This window comes from Antechinus flavipes, chromosome 4 (genome assembly GCF_016432865.1).
Source record: "Antechinus flavipes isolate AdamAnt ecotype Samford, QLD, Australia chromosome 4, AdamAnt_v2, whole genome shotgun sequence".
Taxonomy (NCBI): domain Eukaryota; kingdom Metazoa; phylum Chordata; class Mammalia; order Dasyuromorphia; family Dasyuridae; genus Antechinus; species Antechinus flavipes.
The window spans coordinates 166,638,698-166,659,806 of NC_067401.1; the positions used below are offsets into that span (position 1 = coordinate 166,638,698).

A 21,109-nucleotide genomic window follows, 5' to 3' on the forward strand; every position below is an offset into this window, starting at 1 on the left:
CATCTCACATTTCTCTTGAGCTATTTTAATTCTGCTTTGCATATAGAGTATAGCACCTTCTCTTTGATAAGTGCATGCCATGGTGGGCAGTCCTGTGCCAGTGTCTCCCATGTCACACAATCAATTCTAAAGTTTTCCAAAGTTCTTGAGAAACTTTGGGAGTATCTTTGGATTGCTTTTCTGATCACCATGTGAGTGCTTGCCCTTTGTAAGTTCTCCATAAAATAGTCTTTTTGGCAAGTGTTTATTTGACATTTGAATAATGTGACCAGTCCAACAGAGTTATATTATATTCTCTTCAGTAGTTGGAGTGCTTGGCAGTTTAGTTCGTGAAAGGACCTCTGTGTCTGGTGTATTATCCTGCCAGATGATCTTCAAAATATTTCTAAGACAAAAGCAATTCAGTTTCCTGGCACTTGAATATTGTCAGGTTTTATAGGATACAAAAATGAGGTTAGAACAATGGTTCTGTAGAGCTTCAGTCTGGGAGTCGGAATCTAAAACCTCTTCTCTCCCATACTTTTTTTGGAGCCTCCCTAACATGTCAGTAAGTGAACTTATCCACAGCATTCAAAACTTCTCCACTTGCTATAATTGACTGTGTGGTGCTAGCTGATGGAGCACTTCTATTTTCTTGGTGTTCCATCAAAATTAGGCACAAAGAACAGAGAATTGATCCATACTTTGTTGCATCTCTGCTTTAGAGGCTATGTTGAATGCAGAATCATTTGCAAACAAAAAATCATGCACCAACGCTCCCCTCCACTTTAGTTTTGGCTGATAATCTTTCCAAAATGAAGAACTGATCATTAGTTGCCATATTTGTCCTCACACAAGGCATTTGACAACATGGCTGAAAATATCATGCTGAAAAGCATGAGAGCAAGTACATAGCCTTGTTTCACTTTATTGGTCACTGGGAAAGTGCAAGAACAGCATCCATTATCCAGAACCTGAGTAAGCATGGCATTGTAAAAGCTGATATACAATACTAATAGCCATTTCTGGGCAACCAAATTTTGACATAATATTCCATAAACCCTAGCAATATAAATTGGAAATAAATTGTTCCTTGTCAGAAAATTGTTCTAATCTGCTAACATTAATTTTTCTAGTAGTGTTTTTGCCTCAGGGGCACAGCTTTTGTTGAATGAGAATATTCAGTGTGGAGAGGATAAGTCTATTATTGGTCTAGCACTCTGTACCACACACTGTCTTTGTCATTTTCACATCATATCTGTTTCTTTTCCTTACAGTCACATAGCTTATTAAATGCCAATGAAGTTTTATTGCATTTACATCCATGAAGTATTATTGCATTTACATAAACAGAATACAATGTTGGTGATGAGGTCACGAAATGCACAAATATTTAGTATCGAGAAACCACTTCTGTTGCTGTTTCCAATTCCATTTCTCCGAAGATTCCCTACCATGTTGAATAATTTCAGCCTATTACAGCATTAAAATCACCGAGAATTACATGTTCATCCTCCTTTAGCATGCTGGTGACAAGAGTCTTCACATCGTCATAAAATTTTTCTTTGACCTCAGCAGGATTCACATAGTGAGAACAAAGGCACTGATGAGGGTGATTGGTGGTGTTCCTGCAAGTAACCATCTCATTCTCACAAGCCTGTTGTTTACTCCTTTTTGGCAGACATACAAGTTTGTTGACTGGATTAATTTTGATTCCAAAACCCACACCAGCTTCATAGCGCTAACTTTCACTGCAGCCCCCCCTGAAAAATGGATATCTAAGTCCAACTTCCGTAAGCTAGATTTCACTTGCCAACCTTGTTTTACTTTCTATTTGAATGCAATACCTACCAAATTCTCTTGCAGCAAGAGCTGTTCATCTTTCCAATTTATTGGATTTTGTGTTATTTATAAATGTGCAACACATTCCATGTGCAGATGGTGAGCAGAATCAATTTTGCCCAAGTTTTTGTCTTTTTTTTTTTGGTGGAGGGAGTAAGACTGCCAGTGGGACTCCCCAAATGCTATGGTAATCAGGCCCGGATTGGATAAGCAAACAATTTTTAGGGCACCTTTTCTAGTCTCATCCTTACAATAAAAGGTAAGCCATGTGATCCTTAAGACCACTCAGATATCCAGGTAACTGTCGATTCCCATTGCTGCCTCCATTGAGAAGATGACCCTAAGACCTGGGCTGCCTCTGTGCAGGGCTGTGACTACAACTCTCAATGTACCTGCACCTGCTGCTTTGTCACATGCCCATCACCATAGAACTCTGAGATAGGTAGAAATGGTAAAATAGTATGGGTTGATGTCTTTTGATTCATGTGTAAATTGGATTTAAGTGAGGCAGAGTTTCATGAAGTTGTAGACCTCCCTCTCTCTTCCCAAGTCATCACAGTAGTAGTAGGACAGAGTCAAGACCACTGGTGATGGCCTTGGTACCACCAAGCTCTAAGTGCTCTACAGCTACAGCTGCCTTCATGGCAATTGGACCAAAATGTCTTCACATGCTTGGGGTGGACACCTCCTAACTCACGAAAGGGTTGGCGACCCCTTGGTTACTTTTGACATGATTTTGCCTGTCTGCCAAAATGGTTTACTAGGGTGTGGCCACTGAGAATGCTATAGCTTCATAGAGCCTGTCTGTCACAGGCAAGAGTTAGGTGGATCAACTGGATACCAAAGGTAGATGGGTAACTCTGAAAAGGAATTGACAGTTCTCACCTCAGAAGAACTAATCTTCCCTGAACTATACCCTTAAAGATCAAACATGATTCAAATGAAGGGATTTAAGGAAATATATTCATTACAACTTGTTAAAATCCTAGTGTTAACTCAATGGAATTGATACAATGCTTATTGGTTCATACATTAGAGCAAATTCTTACAAGGTGTTAAGTCACTAATATTGATAGAAACAATGCTTACACCTTTGGGAGAATTCGCACATTAGAGCTCACACCTTTGAGAGTTCACACATTAGCTTACACATTGGAGTTCACAAGTTCGGGAGATTCACAAGTCAGAAAACCACAATCCCACTCTCTCAGAGGAGGAGTTAACCTTTGGGTTCACACCTTTAAGAGATCATATATAAGAAGCTCTTAGAGCTTTAGTAAGGCAGTCAGTTCGGATGATTACCAGGAGTCGGAGTTGAGCTAGAAGCAGAAGCTGCAGAGAAGCAATGCTAGAGAAGCATTGCTAAAGATTAGCAATGAGAGCTCTCGGAACCAAAGAAAGCTCAAGTGAGTTCAGTTAAGGAGACTGATAAACTAGAGACTGCAATTGGGCAGAACTGGGGATTTGGGAGAGGCCTTTAAGAAAGCTAACTGGGCCCAAGGAAAGAGACAAGACTTGGAAGGAGAAAATAAACGTTTGGATTTTATCAGCTGGCTGCCTTTGGAGTGATTATTACTTTGAACTGAAACTAAGGCTGCTTCAGAAAACCTCCCCAAGAAACCTGCTCACAGAGAGAATGATTATATTATATAAAAGAAGAGAACACCACAACAACTCTTCAAGGAAGTGGGTGGCCTACAGGTATTAAGCATTGCACATATTTTTGGATTTTTAAAAATGTATCGGTCAATTTTGCTTATTTAATTTTTTTTCTTTTTTTTTACCTTTAAAAATATTGTCATATGCTTACATGAACTGATGCTAAGCAGGACCAGGAGATCATTATATATTTCAACAACAATACTATATGATAATCAATTCTGATGGACGTGGCCCTCTTCAACAATGAGATGAACCAAATCAGTTTCAATAGAGCAGTAATGAATTGAAGCAGCTACATGCAGCAAAAGAACTCTGGGAGATGACTGAACCACTACATAGAATTCCCAATTCCTCTATTTTTGTCCACCTGCATTTTTGATTTCCTTCATAGGGTAATTGTACAATATTTCAAAGTCCAATTCTTTTTGTACAGCAAAATAACTGTTTGGACATGTAGGTACATATATGTATGTGTATATGTATATGTATATATATATATTATTTATTTTATACTTTAACATATTTAACATGTATTGGTCAACCTGCCATCTGGTGGAAGGGGTGGAGGAAAGGAGGGGAAAGGTTGGAACAAAAGGCTTTGCAATTGTCAATGCTGAAAAATTACCCATGCATATATTTTGTAAATAAAAAGCTATAATAAAAAATATTAAAAAATAAAAATAAAAAAAATTGTCATATGGGATGGCTTTTAGATAGTGGCAAGAATGGTGAAGATAGCTATGATGATGTAAAAAACAGAAGATATCAATAAAAACTTATTGAAAAAAACACACAAAATAATATCAGTTACAAAAAAAAGAAAGAAAGAAAATGACTTTGGCAAGTCAAATAACAAATGTTGCCTTCTCTTTTCCTTTGTCATGAAGACTTGTGTCCAATTCTGTTTGGCCATCTTTGTCTTAATTAGAACATTTTAATTATTGTAGGTTAAAATGAAGAGTTTGTAAGAAAGTCACTGGATATATCTGAAAAGCAAAAATATCTAGAATTGCATATGAGATCTAGAATAAAAAGGTGACCAACACAAAAATATACAATTTCTTCACATGTCAGTGAAACCTTTTATGTGGAAATCAGAACAAAGACATATTTCTAGCTAAATACTGAATGGAATATGACATGAGAATAGTGTTTAGTGCTTATACTTATAAGGACTTACCCTAAATGCAGTTCCTTCCTCTATAATGGTTGGCAATTGGGAGAGACAAATATCAACTGCTAGGTCCCAAGCTTGCCTGGAAAAATAAAAAGAGGAAAACATAAAGATGATTATTTATTTTCCTTGGATAATGGAAGAAAATCCACCACAAAATGAAAGATGCTTTGATATAGTCTACATAAATGTTCTCTTTCCTTGATTATTTTATAATTTGAGAAAAGGTATAGGAGTAAAACTACTACAACAGATTTAGAAACATGATGACAAAGAACCTTTTAACCAGTGAAATGCATGAAGAGCTGTTCACCAGTGTCAAAGGTCTTAGTGTAGCTATTTACTAAATTTTGGCTTGTTTTTTGTGGTATATGAAAGATATACTAATCTCAAAAGGGGAAATCTTACCAATTTCTAAGGCAATTAGGCCACTGGAGGCAATCTAGCTAAATCATTGGCCAAACAGGATAGAGATTTACATAAGTGAATCTGGTTTGCTCAAAATGAATTTGTGTGATAATCGGGTGAATGTGGAAATATCATGAATTATTAAAGAAAAACCATATCATGGTTACTGCAGGCACCTGGACTCCTATCTAATTACTTCTAAACTTGAAAGGCAGACAGAATCATTCTTAGCCCTAGAGAAAAGCAAAATAAAACAATTCCTATGTAAGAATTTTATTGCTCTAAGGGGTCTGAAGTTAAAGCAATCAAGTTCCAGGTGGCATAAGGGCAATGTGACAACTTAACCATGTGCCAGAGTGAGTACTAAGTAGTAATAAGTATAGGTAGCACCTACCAATCAGTCACATAGCTTTAATTTCATCTTTTGCTTATAAATAGAAAATGAAGCACTGTTTATTCTTGTTTTAATGACACTAGCCTCTCTTTAAGTCAACTTGACTAAACTCTTTAGTTTCTCATCATAGCTTTATTAATAGTCAGCACCAGGTCATGACTCAACTTCTTCCATCGCCTCAAATCCTAAAACACAAATATACTATCTAAAATGTTGAGTACATTTTAAAAAATACTGAGTTTTCACTCTGTTAAGAACATTGATCTCTTGAATAAAGCACAAAGTACCAGCCAGCTAGTCAGCCTGCAATGATTATCACATCTCTTAATTCAGCTCTGAGACCAGCATTTCAATTTAACTCACTAAATAATCCTGTGTCTCAGACATAAAAACATGATGATTTCTACAGTTCCAAAAACATTAATTCTTAAAATAACTCGAGATATAGTGAACCAAATTCTCTGAATTTTTAGTTATGCCCTTGCTTATGTTTCTCTGGAAAGTAATGGTAAATAAGGTGACATTTAATTGTTGTTGTTTTTTAAAGCAGTAATTTATAAATGACCTGGAAAAGACAAAATGTCTAATTTATGAGAGAAAATAACTAATGAAGTGGAACAATTTAGATGAATCAGGGCTTGACATTTTCAGCTGTCACATCATAGATTGCAACCAGGTTGAAAATGTATGCTTAGTATCTGGCTGCTTAACATCGTTCCTACAACTCAACTGTATCTTGTATCTTAAACTATTCACTCAAACTTTCAACTGATAGGCCAAAATGAACTTCTGAGGTTATCAAACTGACATTCCTCTATGTAACTGCTTTCCTGGCATTTTAACTCACTAGTTATATGGTTGTCGGCAACTTATGTAATTAAACCTCTTTAATTAAGTTTTGTTCATCTACAAAATGAGGGTTGGGGTGATAGGATGAGATGTTTGAATATACTACTCCTTAAGCAACTTAGAGCATTTAAATAGATGATCCTATTTTATTCATTTCACTTTTCTAGTCTGTCTACCCCATTATAACTTTAGTAATGCAAATTTAGTAATAAAAAATACTGATAGTGAAAAAATTAATTTCTGGATATAAAAATGCTTACTAAGCTTGTCCTGAATACCACTATATAGATGTAATATGAAAAAACTCTCCACAAGATTGTAAATTCTTTGAGACAAAAACTGTCCAACACCTTTCCTTTCATAGCTAACATTTAGAACAGTATATGGAACATAGTAGATAAATATTTATTTACTGTTATTGTTTTACTGAATTATTCACTATGAAGTATGATTATAGAAATTATAGAACTGGTTTGAAAAAAATCATTACCAAAAAAAAATCTAGATCAGTAGTACTGTTCTATCAAAGGCTGTATTGTGAGAGGCTAGACACATTCTAGATGTAATTACTGCTAAAAATCTTTTTGAAATAATCTAAAAAACTGAAGGCAATTGTTTGCATAAGAACAATATCCACACATACATACACAAAGCTAATCACATTTATTGGGTGCACTGAAGTTGGCAAAATATTGTGACATAGGAGGTACAAGGATTATTATTCTCATTTTGCAGATGAGAAAACTATGGGTCAGAGAGGTTTGTCTTACCCATGATTATAAGCTAGTAAGTACTTGATATGAGATTTGAATTCTAGATTTTTTTTTTTACTATCTGTCCATAGCTTGATGTCTCTTAAACTATGTTAGGTCATTCTTTGGGGGTGGATATGACAGGCACAACTTATTTGAACATAAGGCTGATTAAAAAGTAAGATAATCAAGCTGAACAATATTATTTTACATTCCAAAATATGTGATAAAAAAAACAAGACTGCTTTTTTGCTCTGGTGGTAAATTGGTTCTCAAATCAATTGAATAGTCTTGAAAATATACAGAATAATGCTTACATCATTGGAATAAGTATCTAAACTTCCAAAGATCACAACTCTGAAGGGCAGCAAAACAAACATTTGAATGAGTAAGCTTTAAAAAGTAACTCTAAACAAGTCATTTCTTTAGAATCCAAGTTAGTATATAAAAATTTGGTATCTTTTTTTCCTCCCTGTTCCTGTCTATGGTTTTCCCATCACACTCCTTATACTAAGGAAACAGCTATGTGTTTCAGTGGATAGAGAGACCTGAGCTAACCATTCCAATAACAAAAGCTTACTAACACTTGGTTAAACTAAAATCAAAGAAAAGCAATACACTCATGTTGTTATTATTGCTATTCAGTCTGACTCTTGGTGACTCTGTGGGCCATAGCAGAGTGCATGTCAATACTGTGCATGGAGTTTTCTGGGCAAAGAAACTTGCCTTTTCCTTCTCCAGTGGATCAAAATAAACATCAATTAAGTGATTTGCTCACGTTCACACAGCTAGAAAGAGCCATATTTGAATTCACATCTTCCTGACTCCAGCCCCAGTATTCTATTCACTATGGTACCACCTAGCTGCCCCAATAATACACTAAAAATTATCCTGAAAAATAGTGATACCAGACAATTGAAAAGCATTAACTTTCCATTAGATTGTAAACTCCTTGAGGCAAAATTATCTTATACCTTTCTTTTTATATCTGGTGTTTTAAAAATAGTGTATGGCACATAATAGGTGCTAAAGGAATGACTTTTCCTTTTCATTGATTACTCACAAGGCCTTTGTTTTTACATTTGCAATATCATTTATAATACCTTTATATTTTCTGCACCTACTTTAATCACCTTAGTTCAGATCCTCATCTTTTCCTGTCTCCAGTAGCTACCTCTTTAATCTCAATCTACCCTGTTTACAATTCAATATGACGAATACAAAGAGACATGGGAAGACTTAAATAATTTGATGCAGTGTGAAGAAAGCAGATCCAGATAAATAACATATGACTATAATCATGTAAACAGAAAGAACAATACAGAACACAAAATTGAAACTGAATACTGCAGAATTACAAAGAAAAAGTATGGTTCCCCAAAACAGATAAAAGAATCCCTAATTTTTGCCAGATGTGAAAGGTCCACAATATAAATGTTAACTCCTGTATTTGAACTGTAAAGTTTCTACACAGTTTAGTAATGCTTAGAAGTTATGTATTCTATTGAAGGTTCATTTTACCTGAGCAGCATATTCAGTTTTGATGGTTACGTTTTTAATTTGAAGTCTAGGTTCTTTGTCTTCTGAAATAATGTATTCCAATTACTCCACTGCTTTATGGTAGGGGCTGGTGAATCTTCTGTGACTGTGGCTCTGGATACTTTCAATATTTTTTCTTTAACTTGGAAATTCTTTATTTTGGCTAGAATATTCCTGGAAATTTCCATTTCTTTCAAGAATTGACCAGTATATTCTTTCTATTTCTACTTTGTTCCAGGCTCTAAAGAATTTGAACAATTTTCTTTAAATATTTTTGAAAACTGACATCTAGGTTTTTTGTTTTTTGTTTTTTTTTTGGTTAATGCATTCAAGTAGACCATTGATTCTTAATTTCTTAATTGTTTTGTCCCTGAACATGGGGCAGATCAATTGTTTTTCCTATATTATATTTTACATTTCCTTCCCCAGTCTTTTGACTTTGCTTTAAAGTTTTTTAAAGTCTCATGAAGTAACTAGCCTCTATTTAGTCAATTCTAAAATTTTCAGGGAGTTTGTTGCCTGGGTAAAGTTTTGTACCTCTTTGCCAAACTGGTAATTCTATTTTCAATTAAAAGAATGATTTTTCTTTTCTTCTGTAGCTCTTATGTCTTTCCCTCCACTCCCCCATTTCTATTGAGTTAGTGCCAAAGCTCTATCTGTCTTTGAGGCTTTGGGAATAGATGTTTTGGAGTGATGATCTTTTTTTTGGTTTCTATCTTGAGTATCCCTGTAACCATAATTAAGTTTATAGTGGGTTATCTTTTTGTTTGCTCATTCTAAAGTCCACTTTCTGATTTCAGACTTTATGTGAGGGCAAAACCATGTGCTTTGGGGGGAAAGATCTGAGTTGGTCCTTCTGCTGTATATTTTTGGAGATTGAGTGTTATGTTCCAGAATTTCAGCGACAGCCCAGAGTGAGAAGTTACAAGCTTTCAGAGTCAGAGGTACACACCTTTATTGAGTGTCTACTGTATTCCAGGTACTGTGCTAAGCACTGGAGAAAAAAAATTTCCTGCCCTCAAGGTGCTCAAAATCTAATGGAGGAGACAATATATAAAAAGAAGCTGAAAAGGAGGAAGAGGAGGTAAGAAGTGAACTAATCTGGGGACATGACTAAGTACTACAGTTAGGATGGAGAATGATCTGAGAAGGTGTGAGTTTCAAACTTGCCTTCATTTGCTAGAATGATGAGTTTCTGGAGATGTTGAAGTCCAGGACAGTAGGATAGTGGGATATGATCAGAAGAGTTCCTAGGGTGCTTTCCTTAAATGAAGGAGATGGGAGGACCTCCCAAATGTCTACACCTCACCTACTCCAAATAGATGAAGTCCTAACATCTGTTTTAGGACAAAATCTGATTTCTGTCTCAAGACTCAAGCTCTACAAGATTCTGACCTGGATTTAGATCTAAGCAATAGTTGACTGCTACTAGACTCAGCCACTGTAAGCCAGGTAGGAATCTGCTGGTTCAGAGTACTTCAGGCTCCTCCCCCCTACTTAACTCTGGTTGCCAACCATATCATTCAATTGAAAATGATCTTTCCAAAATTATCAATGATTTATTAGCTGCCAAAACAAGTGGTCTTTTTTCAACTATCATACTTATTGACCTCTGCAGTCTCTGCTAATCACCTTTTTCTTGATATCCAACTCTCACTAAGCTTTTGGGACCCTCCTTCTTCTTCCCCCACTCCTCATCCTCATCTTCTGCTAGATTTTCACACAGATCACTGGTTACATCTCCTAAAAGTGGACATCCTCCACCCCTCTGTCCTGAACCCCCTTCTCTTCTCCCTCTATACTATTTTACTTACTGACTTCAAAACTCCCATGAATTTAATTTTCATCTCTATGCTAATGATCTTTCTCACAATGTTTCTGCTAATCTCCAGACTCCCATCTCCAATTGTCTTTCAGACAGCTCAGACTGGTATATAGCAGACATCTTGAATCCAACATGTCCAAAAATGAACTCATTATCTTTCCCTCAAATTTCTCTCTTCCCAATTTCCCTTTTATTATAGAAGGAATATGGTCCTCTTAGTCATCCTCACTTGCAATCTAGCTGTAATCACTGATTCTTCACTCTTTCTCATTCTCTAGAACCATTTTGGTGTCCAGCTAAGGTTTGTCGATTTTACTTTCCTAACATTTTTAGCTCCCTTAAGTAGGAAAGAGATCTCTTAATTCCACTAATTCTATTGCCTCTTTCTGTTAATTGTTTTCAATTTTACATATAAGTATATAATGTACAATTGTTTGGATTATGTATACATATGTATGTGTAGATTTGCATAGCTATGTATAATTGTTTGCCTCATTATTCCATGAGCTTCTTGAAAGAAGTGTTCATTTAGTATCCTTGGTGAATCTCCAGTACTTATAACACAGTACCTAGCAAATAGGACGTATTTCATAAATGTTTATTGTTTGACTGATCTTTCCCAATTCCTCCAACCTCCACCCCTAAAGCAAACTTAGCCCTGATAAATCACAAGAAAGAGAAAGGAATTAGGTTGGCTAACAACGATCCTAAAGGCAGTGGATCTTGGCCTGAGGGAAAGAGTAAGAGAAACAAAACCAGAACCATTCATTACATTTTTTTTTTTTAAGGTGAGGAGGTTATGGCAGTACTGCCTTAATGCTAAGTCAAAAATTAGGACTCAATGCAGAATAAAGAGTGTTCCATGCAAAATTAACAAAACATAATTAATAGATTAAAAAAATACAAGATGAAGAATCACTCTAAAGAAGTTAAACTACTTTTGAATCCACTTTGCTACCCTGAGTTTACCCCATTCACATTCAAGAGAATAATAACTGTGTTTTGTGTTTTTCCCTCCTTTTCTTCCCATCCCCATTCAAATAAAGAAAAAAGAAGTTTAGAAAAGATAAGAATTAACATTATTAATCTACATAACAAGTCATTTTGCCCTTTCACACTTCATCAAAGCATTGGATTCTTAAACTTTCTTTCTCTATTTTTAATGTCTCCTTTATCATTAGCTTTCATTAGATGGACTTTATTTTGCCTGATACTATTCCTTTCCCAACTCATAATGCCCTCTCTTAAGGCCTTTTAATCTCCTATATCCCTTCATATAACACTGTGTTGAATTTAATATATTTCTACATAAACTTTTTGGGTATAAAAGAGTGCCTAATCTGAATAATTAACCCCTCTTTGCCTGGCTTAGTAAAGTTAATGAAATGGTCAGTCTATCAATCCCAAACCCCATGACTATAAACTCTTTCTCTAGACTATCTAAATTATGGAAGAGTAAGTTCCTCCATTATCAATTCTTTCCCAGAGTATTCATTCTCCCCTCCCTCCCCACCCCCCTTTTAAAAAATTTCTCTCTTAAAATAAACAAAACAGAACAAAGACACACCTAGGTCCTGAGTTTGTCTTTCTTTATTCCCTCTGTGTCCCTTGAAGACAGTGAAGATAGTGGGGTTCAGAAAGTTCACCTGTCTCTTCTTTGCCTATTAGAATATAAGCACTCTATTACAACATATTGTTATGTCCATTTCTGTAAAGACCATTAAATAAAACTGGCTCAGGCCCAAAGGATTAATACTTTAAAATGAATCAATTTAGACTCTGAATTTCATGTGATATACTCAAGAATTATAACAATTTATATTTAAATAAATTGGATTTATATAACATTGCTTCATGAGATTAAAAAAAAAATATTTAGGGATACTGGCCATAAAATGTTAACTTTCAAAGACAATATATATATATTTTTTCTCATGCTCTCTCTAACTTTGTATGAGGTGATGATTTATACTTTGGATTTTAATTTTTTGTTTTAATAGCATTTTGTCCTTACCAACTAGCCTTCTGAGAGCTTAAAAGTTCTATGCTAATTTAGAGATATGAAAAAAGTGTTTGCATGGTAGAGGAAGAAAAAGAAAGCACAAAAACTTCATCTTTGTTAAATTTTAAAATGCAATCAAAATATAGTTGAAATTAAAAAGATCTGGAGAGGGCAAGGGAAGATCTTTAAGATTCAAGATGAACAAAGATGAAAAAGAAAACTACTCCATTTGTGAATACTCCAGAATATGAAATAAGTTTCATTTCTTCCACCCTTAATCCCATTGATATTCACTTTCCCATGGACAATGGGCTGCCAATATAATTAAGAGGTAATCAGGACATAATCAAAACTGCTTCAAAGTACAGCAATAAATAGTTCTCTTATGTTCAATAAATGCACTGACTTTAGGCAAAATGGTTATTCAGCACTGATAAAGGAGATATTTATTTTAGGTGGAGGCAGTAGGAAAAGTCAATTATTGTAATTAAATTCAATATAGATCCTTTAAATTTGACCAAAGTGGAGGGAAAGTTAATTTCAGGGACTGGAAGAAGAGAAAGGTGTATATAAATTAGAGAGGGCACTAAAGGATCAAGAAGGAAGCATCTTATAAACTATAAAGGTGAAACTTTGCAAGAAGCTGACACATAGAGGAAAGAACTAAGTATAATATTTAGCTGCAGTTTACTACATAAGAGAAACTCATGTCAAATTATGTTCCTCCAAAATAATATTGCATTGGTCATTACTGTAAAAAGTCATAATATTACAATGCTGTTTATTTCACCAAAGTTCATCTGAGGCAAAGAGTGCTACTGCCTGACAATTTTTTCTTTTGCATTTCTGGAAGGTCATAAAATGTTATCAGAAGAAACAAACTGTATGGGAAGAAAAATTCTTTTTATCAGAGAAGCAATAAACTGGGAAAACATTTTTACATTCAAAGGTTCTGATAAAGGTCTCATTTCTAAAATATAGAGAGAATTGACTCAAATTTATAAGAATTCAAGCCATTCTCCAACTGATAAATGGTCAATGGATATGAACAATTTTCAGATGAAGAAATTGAAACTGTTTGTAGTCATATGAAAAGGTGCTGCAAATCACGACTGTTCAGAGAATTGCACATTAAGACAACTTTGAAATACCACTACACACCTGTCAGATTGGCTAAGATGACAGGAAAAGATAATGATAAATGTTGGAGGGGATGTGGGAAAAGTGGGACATTGTTGGTGGAAATGTGAACAATCCAGCCATTCTGGAGAGCAATTTGGAACTATGCTCAAAAAGTTATCAAACTATGCTTACCCTTTGTTCCAGCAGTGTTTCTACTGGGTCTGTATCCCAAAAAGATCTTTAAGGAGGGAAAGGGACCCACATGTGCAAAAATGTTTGTAGCAGCCCTTTTTGTAGTGGCTAGAAACTGGAAACTGAGTGGATGTCCATCAATTGGAGAATGGCTGAATGAATTATTGTATATGAATGTTATAGAATATTATTGTTCTGTAAGAAACAATCAACAGGATGATTTCAGAGAGGTCTGGAGAGACTTAACATGAACTGATACTAAGTGAAATGAGCAGAACCAGGAGATCATCATACAGAGCAACAAGACTATATTATCAATTCTGATGGACATGACTCTTCAACAATGATATGATTCAAACTAGTTTCAACTGTTTAGTAATGAAAAAAGTCATATACACTCAGAGAGAGGACTGTGGGAACTGGGTGTGGACCCTAAGACAGCATTCTCACTCTTTCTATTGTTGTTTGCTTGCATTTTGTTTCCTTTCTCAGGTTTTTTTCTCCCTTCTTGATCCAATTTTTATCATAGATAACTGAATAAATGTGTATACATATATTGGATTTAACATATGTATATATAAGATGTATGGGCCTATCTGCCATTTAGGGGAGAGGGATGGGAGGAAGGAGAGGAAAATTTGGAACAGAAGGTTTTGCAAAGGTCAATGTTTAAAAATTACTCATGCATATGTTTTGTAAATAAAAAGCTTTAATAAAAAATTCTTCTTATCAAATTAAATCATCAAGTTAAATTTAATTATATTTCCCTCTATTTTCCCATCCCTCCCTCCCATTCCTACCCTTTGCACTAGACTTATGATTTAACCTGTATAGCTTCTTTTACTTGGGCAACCTGACATTTTCTTTACCTCTGGTGTACTGAGCAGTTAAATATTTAGTCCAGAAGCATTTAATCATTATATTCCAGAGAAAGGACTTGAATTATGGACCTCCTAACATTGAGGCCGGTCCTTTTCACTGTCATTTTTTTTTTTAATTGATCTCCTACAAATGGAAATATTAACATGAAACAAACTTATTGTCAGAGGATTCAAATCTTTTTTTTTAAAGGGTGACCACAGCAATAAATCTTACAAAAGTAGCACTAGATGTACTGACATGAAATGGCAATAGAGTGTGTGTTTCCTTCACTTTGATGTTACCCAGTCATTTTGTGTGAATTCAAAAGACCATGTCTTTAGCCACATTGGCTTAGACCATATACATTTATTTGTTCAGGCCAATTTGTAAAATTAAAGAACCAAAATAAGAAAATCATGGGGGCAATTAGATAGTGCAATAGATAGAGAGTTGGGTCCAGGGTCAGGCAGATTTGAGTTCAAGTACAGCCTCAGATATTTACTAACTGTATAACCTGAGACAAATCACTTATACCTGTTTGTTTCAGTTTCCTCATCTATAAAATGAAAGCAGCAAATAAAATGGCCAACTACTTCATAAAATAAGCAAACAAAAACAAAAAAGGAGTCACACAGAGTTAGACACCTGAAATAACTAAACAAAAAACAACAAAAAGAAAACAACAGAGAGAAAACCAATTGGAATGATACACACAGACTGTGATGAATAAGCAGTAGTTGAACTGAATGACTTACGAAGAATAAGAACAAGAAAATGATGTTTTCCTACTTTTTGAAAGGGGCTTGAGAGTACAGGCAGAGGAAAAAGAAAAGAAATAATTTGCCAGCTTTTTAAAAAAAACCTAGCATAAAGTGGGAAGAAAATGAATACAAAGAAAAATCAGCAAAAACATACTAAGTTTCTATTTAATCATTTGAAATTTCATTGAATTTTTTTCATGAGTAAGGTTTTATACTTGTTCCCAGCTAATTCATTTTCTTTCTACTTCATTCATTCATGATCTCATTTTCTTTCACATAAATTTCTTGAGCTTTTTCATTTGGTTTTTAAAAATAAATTTTTAGCTCTTTTTTTTCTAGGCAAAGAACTGAAAACTAATGGAATACTTGTCAACTGTAGAACAAATGAATAAATTATAGCATATGAATGGACTGGAAAACTATTTTAAGAAATAATGAAAAGGAAAAATCCCCAAAACTTGTATGAACTGATGCAGAGTGAATAGAACCTGGAGAAAATTTATGTAAAAAATGACATTGGTGAAAAGATCAAAGGCGCTGAAAAACTTAAGAACTCTAATCAACACAGTAACCAACAACAATTCCAGAAGAATCAAAATGAAAAATTCTCCCTATCTCCTGACAGAATGGGGTAGACTACAAGATTTATTATGTTTTGGGGGTTTTTTTAGTTGTAGGTTGGGGAGAAAAATAAAGTGTTTTTTAAACCCTTTTGGTTTTTTTGGGTTTTTTAAAGTTTTTTATTTTTTCTGGTTATACATGTACACTCATTTTAAAAAAGCATTTCTTTATGAATCATGTTGGGAGAAAAAAATCAGAACAAAAGGGAAATATGATGAGTGGGGGAAAAAAAGAAGAAAAAGAAAAAAAGTAAACAGAGCATGGTTTATTTACAGTCAGTCTCCAGAAAATCTCACTAGATGGGAATGGTGTTTTCCATCCAAAGTTTTTTGGGATTGCCTTGGATCACTGAACCACTTAGAAGAACCAGGTCTTTTATAGTTGATCAATGCCCAACCTTGCTGTTGATCTTTAGAATGTATTCTTCGTTCTGCTTGTTTTGCTTAACATCAGTGTAAATCATTACAGTACTTTCTAAAATTAGTTTGCTCATCTTTTTTATAAGCCAATAATATTCTATTTCTTTCATATACCACTTATTCAGCCATTTCCCAATTGATGGGCATCTACTCATTTTCCAATTATTTGCCATCACACAAAAAAAGAGCTCCTACAAACATTTTTGCACACGTGGGTCCTTTTCCTTCCTTTAAGATTTCCTTGAAATACAGAACCAGTAACAGTTTAATAGCCCTTTGGTCATACTTCCAAATTATTCTTCAGACTAGCTGGACTATTTCATCACTACACCACCAAAGCACTGATTTTACATATCTGTAACAAAAAATTTTTCCCCCCTGGCTTTCTTAATAGAGAGAAGGAGAAGGAAAAAATGAGTATCTAAATAATGACACTGAATTTTAAAAAGACAGGGAAAAGAATACATTAATAAGCAAGTCTACTGTTTACAGTAATTCCCTACACTTAACATTCAAAGCAAGAAAAACACAAGAAAAACATGTGAGGCAATGTAACAGAAGTGAAAGAAATCTAAATGAGGAACCAAGGGATCTGGGTTCTACTTTTAATTACAAATAAGTAATTTCAACTGTCATGGCCTTAGTTTCCTTCCTTTAGTAAGGCAGCAAAGTACAGTAGAAAAAGAACTATTGGAATTAGAACCCAAGTTCTCCTGAGTTGTATTGCTTTAAATTACTTAAATTCTCCTGTTTGTAGGTTCTTTAGTAACAAAATAGAAGGTGTTTATGGGAGTGGGGGAGAAGCAGACTAGATGGTCCCTTCCAGCTTCAATGCTGATCTGTGCTTAATTTATAGTTATGACTATTTCTGAACCAAATTATCATCACAGTCCAGTCTAGCTTTGGGCTATTTAGTAACATGGCAGAAGTACCTAGCTGCAAGGTCTCTAATAACAGAATATCTGCATATACAATTAAAAGATTTTCTTATCATATGAGAAACTAAATATCATATGAGACTAAATGTCTCAGAATAAATTCCAAAATTTAATTTGTGGTCTGCATATGGAATTCTGAGCTTCAGAAAAAGAAAGGGAAATGATACACTGCAAAAGTTTAGGGGACATTAAACTGGGTTTAAGAAACCAGTGCTGTGTGTTTTGGCACCTGAGGCAACAGCAGAAGTTAAGAAGGAGGTTAGAAGGTGTCTGGATTAGCACTTCCTACACATTGCTATGATACAACCACACTGTACTCCCCAGGAAAGGAGAGCAGCATGGTTACTTGTTTTCAAAATAAGATTTGGGAGGGAGGAGAGAGGCGGGATGGGAGAGGAGGAGTGACTAGATGTGACCAGAGGATCTGAAATTCTATACATATTCCTTCCCTCAACAGCTTGGAACAATGTGACTTTCTAAGCTGCTTGCAACTGTGATGACTCATAGGACCGAAAAATATGCCAAGCAGGCAAGAGCTTTGGTTTTCAGGAAACAGGCACTAGGATGGCAAATGCCCAAGGAAGAAGTCTAGAAGGAAAACAATCCAAGCATATGCAGAACTTCCATCTGCACTGATCAATCAATCCAAGGCACCCTCAATGGGAATAGAAAGTACAGGCTATTACCTCGAAGAAATGCAAGGATTTTAGGACCTGCAGAAATTGAAAGTGAAAGGGAATGACTCCCCCATGATTTTTCATCAAAAATTAACCAGGAAATGGACTTGTACTTCATCATTTATTTTTTCTCTCTTTTTTCCCCTGAGCAAAGCCTGAACATATTTTACTTTATGTTTTTAGCCTCAATTTTTGTTACATCTTGTTCATTTTTCTCCTACAACTTTCATTCCATGGACTTGCTAACATGTTTCAACTCCCTTCCCTTTCTCATTTTTAAGGGTCCCCTTTTCTGAATGGTGAGTACCTCCCCAGATTCCCATTGTGAGGAATTGACTAGACTAGTCATTCTTCATAGTCCTGAGGTCCCTAAGTAGTTTCTTTCTCCCCTCCTTTCCCACCTATTTCATTCCTTTTATATGCTGTTTTATCCCATTAGAATGTAATCTCCTTAAGGACAGAAACTATATTTCTTTTCCCTTGATTTCTATCCCTGGTATTTATTTGTACAGTTCCTGGCACTGGTGCTTGCTGACAACTAAATGTTTCATACTATCATCCTATTAAATTCCATGGCCCAAGGAATAAAATCAATTGAACTTTAACATATTAACTCTAATTTACTTATTATGATTTTTATTTTGAGTTTCTTGGGAAACTTCAAAATTTGGACTGTTTAGATTTAAGTATTATTTGAGTAGAGGGAATATTAAAAAATAGTAGAAAGTAATTAAGCTCTCTGATCACTGCAATGACTAATCAAGACTGCAGAGAACAAAAACAAACAAGCAAACAAACAAACTACACACTCCTGAAAAGGAAGATGATGGTTACTCAGGGTGCACAAAATGTATAAGAAGAGTAGCACTTCTGGTATGAGGACTTGCTGACCTCTTTTTAAGACTGCTCATCCACCTCTGGTGTCCAACTGATCCATCTAACTTTCACTTATGGCTCCAATAAGCTAAAACAGGCACAGCGGCCACACCTTGGTAAATGATTTGGGTATATGGGCTTCAACAGGTTGAAGATAATCAATAGCCCTCAAAACCATTGATGAGTTGGGGGATGTGAAGATTTTCCCTGACAGAATAGACAGATGAGAACAATTTGTTCCAATGTCCATAAAAGTGGCTGAACTAGGTGCTGTGGACCTCTTAGCTCAAAGATGCCTATGTCATCACCAGGCATCTTGGCTTTTGTCTTGCCACTGCACTTTGATGACACAGGAAGAAATGGTGAGGTTGACAACTCTGTGAAACTTTGCCTTACTTAAATCCAATAAATATACAGGTCTAGCCATCAATCATGCTGTCACTGGTCCTCTTAGAAAACAAAGAACAAACAACAATATAACCAAAATGAATTTTGTTTGGTTGACTATGCTTGCCTGCCACAAGGAAGATTTTACTTTCTATCTATTAAAAAAAAAAAAAAAACTTGAGGAGGAGGTGAAAATATACAGCAGAAGAATGGAGACGGACATGTTAAAAAAAAAAAAAAAAAAGAGGATCCTTGAAACATGTAACAAAAAGATGAACATAAAAGGAAATCCAGAGAGAAACAAACAAGCTGGCCAGCTTTAAAATCAACTAGTTGAATTGTATGCTTTAAAAAAAGCAAGCTATTTGTAATAGAGATTCATTTTCATATACACATTTGCTTTTTCTTTCTTTCTTTCTTTCTTTCTTTCTTTCTTTTTTTTTAATAATTATAACTTTTTATTGACAGAATGCATACCTGGGTAATTTTTTACAACATTCACATTTGCTTTTTCAAATGAATTGGTATTTTAAGTTCAAAGTATCCAAAATGAAAATTATTAAAAGAGCCAAACAACAACCAAAAAAAAAAAAAAAATCAGTAGAAATTCTGTTGTCAAGTATATGGAACACATTCCTTTTCCTCTTTCTCCTCCTATTTCTTTATAGGGTTGGATAAATTTCTATACCCAACTGAATGATTAAGTTATTCCCTCTTAGAGCCAAAACTGATGAGATCAAGTTTCAGAGAGTGCTCATCTCCCTTCCTTCTTTCCCTGGATTATAAGTCTTCTGTACCTCTTTATGTGAACTAATTGTCCCATTACACCTCTCTTTTCCTCTTTTCCCAATACAGACTTTTTCTACACTTTAATGATTTTTTCTTTGATATTTTCACATCAGAGTCCATTCACAAACATACTTTCATCTATGTGATGCCACCCTCTTTCTGTCCCAGTGACAGATACAGTTCTCAAGAATTACACTTATAGTTTTCCCATCAAGGGATGCAGTTTAACCTTTCAATTATACACACCCACATACACACCCACACACCCACATACCCACATCCTCCCACACCCAGCCTTTTACCTTTCTATGCTTCTCTTGAGCCCTGTGTTTATAGATTAAGTTTTCTGTTTAGTTCTGATTTTTTCAATAGAAATGATTGAAAGTCTCTGACTTCACTGAAGATCCATAACCTCCCCTTAAAGATAATATTGAATCTTGCTGGGTAGTTAATTCTTGGTTGTAATGCTAGGTCCTTTGCCTTCTAGAATATGGCATTCTAGGTCCTCCGATTCTTTATTGTAGAAGCTGCCATAGCCTAAGTAATCCTGGCTGTTGTTCCTTGATATATGAATTGTTTTTGTCTGGCAGCATGCAGTATTTTTTTCCTTGAGATTGAAAATTTAGAGTTTTGCAACAATGTTCCTTGGGCTTTTTCTTGTGGGATCTCTTTCCGAAGGTGATTGATGGATTCTTTCAATCAGTATTTCCCCTCTCTGTTTCTAGAATATTGGAACAATTTTCCTTATAGAATCTCTTATAGAATACTAACCAGGATCTTTTTTTGGTCATGCCCTTCGAATAGGCCAATAATTTTAAAACTGTCTTCTCTAGATCTATTTTCCAGGTTGGCTATTTTTCCAATGAGGTATTTCACATTTTCTTCCATATTTTCATTCTTTTTAGTTTATTTGACTGATTATTGCTGTCCTACGAAGTCATTGGCTTCCATTTACCTTGTTGTAGTTTTTAATGTGTAATTTTTTTCTGTTAGCTTTTGCTTATCTTTTCCCATATGGTTAATTCTACTGTTTAAGGAGT

The 21,109-nt window shown here is 34.9% G+C and overlaps 1 protein-coding gene across 3 annotated transcripts in view; it reads right to left on the bottom strand.

Moving 5' to 3' along the window:
* RPTOR (regulatory associated protein of MTOR complex 1) overlaps positions 1 to 21,109 on the bottom strand; it is a 551,396-nt gene that overhangs the window by 216,850 nt on the left and 313,437 nt on the right. For all 3 annotated transcript variants that reach the window (XM_051995401.1, XM_051995400.1, XM_051995399.1), the window contains exon 10: positions 4,664 to 4,739. In XM_051995401.1, the coding sequence (XP_051851361.1) occupies positions 4,664 to 4,739 (76 nt within the window). The remainder of the gene's footprint in view (positions 1 to 4,663; positions 4,740 to 21,109) is intronic.